The sequence below is a fragment of the Harpegnathos saltator genome, unplaced genomic scaffold (assembly GCF_003227715.2).
Source record: "Harpegnathos saltator strain DR-91 unplaced genomic scaffold, Hsal_v8.6 scaffold27, whole genome shotgun sequence".
Classification (NCBI taxonomy): domain Eukaryota; kingdom Metazoa; phylum Arthropoda; class Insecta; order Hymenoptera; family Formicidae; genus Harpegnathos; species Harpegnathos saltator.
This window is the reverse complement of record NW_020230061.1, coordinates 209,422-214,209: the sequence shown is the minus strand read 5'-3', so window position 1 is coordinate 214,209 and position 4,788 is coordinate 209,422. Positions and strand designations below refer to the sequence as shown.

At 35.0% G+C, this 4,788-nt stretch overlaps 1 protein-coding gene across 1 annotated transcript; it reads left to right on the top strand.

Moving 5' to 3' along the window:
- Positions 1–1,470: 1,470 nt before the first annotated feature.
- Positions 1,471–4,547, top strand: LOC112588679 (piggyBac transposable element-derived protein 4-like). Its single transcript, XM_025299352.1, has 2 exons — positions 1,471–3,027; positions 4,374–4,547. The coding sequence occupies exons 1-2, from the start codon at positions 1,471–1,473 to the stop codon at positions 4,545–4,547; spliced, it is 1,731 nt and encodes a 576-aa protein (XP_025155137.1).
- Positions 4,548–4,788: the final 241 nt, after the last annotated feature.

Genomic DNA, 4,788 nt, shown 5'->3' with positions numbered 1-4,788 from the left:
ATTTACGAGAATAATGAATTATTATCGAAAAATCCTCCAGCGAAATATATTTTTACTCCTAATTCCATTGCAATTATTATATAAAAATTTTCTCACACACTATATATTTTATAGATAAGATTTAGGGTTTTTTTTGCAATTTAAATCATTAATAGTATATTTAACAAACACTAATATATTTAAGAAACGCAGTTTTATTACTTATTAATGTTTTCTGTTTCATTTTTATGCTTATAAAATAGAAAAAAAACCATACAGCAGGGATCGAACCTCAGCCGTCACCTCGGTAGTCTGTTACCTTCGCTGCTGCGTTACGCCGCTTCGTTGAATATCCTTCAAACTAACTCGTACACTTTGTTGACTCTTTTCTTTAGACCGTTTTTTCTCGAAAACAAAGAGGTATTGCGTCGTATGCTATTACTATGAGTTATTAATAGTCAAGTACTATTAACTCCGTAAGTTTCATTCCAAACCGTTTCCCGATCGATGCGTCCTCCCCTTGTTAGACGACTACACATATATGGCTGTAATAGTCACAGTGTCGATTTTATCCAACGCGGCGTGCACTTGCTCCACTACCTCATTATGTAGCTCTCGCATCCGATCATCAATTGTTTTTCTTGACGGTACTTTGTAACCGGAACACTGATGGCTATAAACTGAATGAAACCTTTATTCTCCACAATTGACGTTGGGAGTATGTCAACTGCAATCATTTTGTAAATAGCCGTGGTAATATTCTCTGCGCGTCCAGTATTCAAAAGTCTTTTTGTTAAAGTAACGTGAACATATTGAAATCCAGTGAGTCTTTTTCTTGTAATTAGGTTCGATTAATTCGGTCAAATTCTGTTTAAATGGTTAAAACCGAGTGTATTAATTAAAATCTATTAACACTAGATTTACGGACCGAGCCAATTTGACTCATTAAAAATTTGATCACTATATATATATATAAAACTTTAATATTACTTTTTAAAAACATACGTTGGTTTTTAGTTAAGTAATGAAATATATGTAAACGTTCATTCCTCTTCCCCGCAGACCCCTTCATTTCGCATTATCGAATGTGGTATACCTATTTTCACGGTTGTGAGCCAATTTGACTCATAGAATGGTTTAACAGTTAATCGCATAACATGAAATTTATTGGTCCTATCAGGCCTGGGCAACAGTCAAGTCGCACGTGATTTGTTTCTCTTCTCATTTGGCATTCCTCACATACAATATTTGTGTGTATGTGGGAGCCATTGTCACTTGTTTTCGCTATTCCGCTACATTATTACCCACTTCTGTCATCATTTCGATTTATACATCGCGTGTGAGCAGTGCAGTGAAGTAATATATAATTTATAATTTTATAAAATTCATTTTTTGCCAGAAAAATTTGATCCACAAAGGTAATTTTGTAATTTATTTGTAAAAGGTATTACAATTGATATTTATTTTATCTGGTTATCTAGGGTTTCTATTATGGGAAAATATCAGAAAAATTGTCTTTTGTTGGAAAAACTAATCAAAATAAAGAAAGACCAATCAGATAATGAATCGGATGCAATTGATATAGACCAATGTGATAACGAAATTGAATTAGAGGAGGAAGTCAATAAAATTGAATCTTCAAGCAGTGAAGATGAAGATCTTTGTTATATAGCTCCTAACAAAAAAAGAGCCAGGGTTGTTTCTGATTCTGAAACCGAAAGCGAAGATGAAATTTTTCGTTACACAGCTCCTAGTAAAAAAAGAGCTAGAGTTATTTCTGATTCTGAAACTGAAAATGATTTAGACGCTATCGATACATCTTCTGATAAAGAAATTTCAGCCGAAAAAGCTGCTGATGGGACTTTATGGGAAACATTGAACGAAGGCAGAAACGTAGGTAGATCACCGATTTATACCATATTCAAAGACGTTTCTGGTCCAACTGCCTATGCTAAAAGGCATATTATGCTTGGTTCGGCAAGTAGCGCATTCAATTTGATAATTGACGAAGGTATGATGGCGTATATAAAATCATGTACCGAACTCGAAGCTCGTCAAGTTTTGAATAATAAGGAATGGACGGTTACAAAATCACAATTGTGGGCCTTTGTAGCAATTTTATTTGCTAGAGGAGCATATGAGGCAAAAAATTTGAAGTGTTCATATTTGTGGTCTGCGAAGTGGGGTCCGGCTTTTTTCGCCCAGACAATGTCTAGAGATAAATTTATAGACATACTTCGGTTCATACGTTTTGATAAAAAAAATGAACGCAGTGAAAGACTGAAGACAGACAAATTTGCCTTGATTTCAAAAATATGGGAAAAATTTATAGAGAATAGTCAGGCTTGTTACAAACCTGACGCAAACATAACGATCGATGAGCAATTATTCCCTACTAAAGCTAGATGCCGATTTACGCAGTACATGCCGAATAAGCCGGATAAATTCGGCATCAAATTTTGGCTGGCATCCGATGTTAGAAGCAAATATCTTGTAAACGGTTTTCCGTACTTGGGCAAGGATGAAACCCGAGGATCAAACATTCCCTTGAGCGAATTTGTAGTAACTAAGCTTGCAGAGCCATATTTAGGCTGTGGACGAAATATTACCACAGATAATTTTTTTACTAGCATTTCACTTGCAAAAAAGTTACTTGCAAAGAAAACTACTTTGGTTGGCACTATACGTGCAAACCGAAAAGAATTACCTAAAATTGCGAAAGCCAAGAAAGATAAAATGACACAGTTTTCTACAAAACTGTATAGATCTGAGAATTGTACCCTGACCATTTATAAAAGCAAGCCTAATAAAAAAGTTTTACTACTAAGTACAAAACATAAAAATATAACAATTGAAAAAAATAAAAAACTTGTTCCAGAAACAGTAACCTATTATAATAGCACCAAGTATGGCGTTGATGTACTTGACCAAATGGCCCGAAAATATAGCGTTAAAGCAAGTTCACGCAGATGGCCTCTACAAGTTTTCTACAACATTTTAGATTTAGCAGCTATCAATGCTTGGATTCTGTATAAAGAGACGACTCAAGTAAATATTTCACGAAAAGATTTTATTTTCCAATTGGCTGAAGAGCTAAGAAGTAAATATAGAGAAGAAGTCGAGAACACTTCCATTCCAATGACAGAAATTCATGCTACTGACGCACGGAAGAATTGTCAAGTTCAACAATCATGCAAAAGAAACAGATGTAGAAACCATTGTGCTAAATGTAATAGAAATGTTTGCGGAAAATGTGTTTCAAAAACAGAGTTTATATGTAAAAAATGTTTTCCATGAATTTTTTGATAATAAACATTTCATTTAAATTGATTTGGAACTATTTTCTTTGCAAAAAACTTCAATTTTCTTGTATGAGTCAAATTGGCTCACTTCAGTAAAAATAGGTATATAATCAACATCCGTAAATCTAGTGTTAATGAATTACAAGTGCTTAACCAGTTAATCGGTTAATATTATACGGTTAAGTGATTTATTACTGGAACTGATTAATCATTAATCGAATAAGCCACGGTTAATATCTGAGCTCAACTATTTGTTATTTTGTCGTTGAAGAACATCGAATTGTTGAATTTTTAACAAGATAATTCGATGTTATTTGATTCTGATATCAAAATTTCAAAATAGAGAAGTAACAGGAATTTTAGTCACATTTTAGCCTGTAAAATATTTAATGACAAAAATTGTTGTAAAGTAATCGAGTTTAAATACTCACTCTAATTTAATCGATCAATGATTAATGAATTCCAATAATAAATCGATTAATCATAACCATATTAAATCAAATAGCCGGTTAATCGACTTGAGCAGAAGAATACGGTTTGAACCGTTTAAACAGTTAATCAATTAAACGGTCAACTGGTCTTCGGTTGATTAACCGATTATAATCACGAGTCTTACATTGAATACAGATGCGACTAATTGTCATTAACAAAAGTCCATCGACTATGAAAAACACATCAATGTTAGGAAAAACACATCAATGAAACTCACCACGCGAATATGTGACAATGAAATTCTGAGGATTATTTTGCGCTTTATATTATAATGGACCCATAAACATGTCATGAAGCTCTTATGAGATAGTTTTAAGTCACATTTGCATACTGCTTCGTTATTATCAACTGATGGTGTGAAGTATTGCTACACTTTACTTTTTCCCATTGTAGTCGCTGAATGAGAATCTGATGTAGAGCACTTCGTCTCACTAATACGATTGAAATCGAGCAAGCGTTTTTCTCCTCCACTTACGCGCACTATAGCAACAAATTAGTTCGGGAAATGATAAAGGTCCTGTTCGCGCGAAATGTGCACTGAAATAAAGCAGTTAAAAAACTCGCAAACACATGCATAACGAATAGAACACCAATTTATAGTCGCGCAACGATGAAGTCACGGTACAAGGCGACAAGGAATTGGAACTGCGGTATCGCAGAGCGACCAAAAAATCTGCTGAAGAATCGATCCGATGTAGGCATGAAAAGCCGCAAAGAGTAGGAAAGGCAAGATGCAGAAACACGGCGTCGCAGACAGCCGAAGAGCCGCCTTAGAGTCGCCGCGTCGAAAGGGGCGACGTGAAAATGCCGCGAGAAGCAAAAGACTCTAAGTACAGAAGAAAGAATAAATGAATCAGGGGTAAGAATCTAAAACAGGTATGAACCATAGGGTCTCCAAGCACATTGCTGCGCTGAAATGGTCGACAAGAACCGTGAGCCAGTCAGGTTCCTCAGGCTGCGCAGAAATATTCCACCACGTTCTTACTTGAATTTGCGAAGTTCCAAAATGACGATC

Bases quoted from the DNA above. Each gene is read 5' to 3' on its own strand.
- LOC112588679 (XM_025299352.1), top strand. From the start codon at position 1,471: ATGGGAAAATATCAGAAAAATTGTCTTTTGTTGGAAAAACTAATCAAA. The intron at 3,028-4,373 runs GTAAATATTTCA...ACCAATTTATAG, and splicing joins TGTATAAAGAGACGACTCAA to TCGCGCAACGATGAAGTCAC.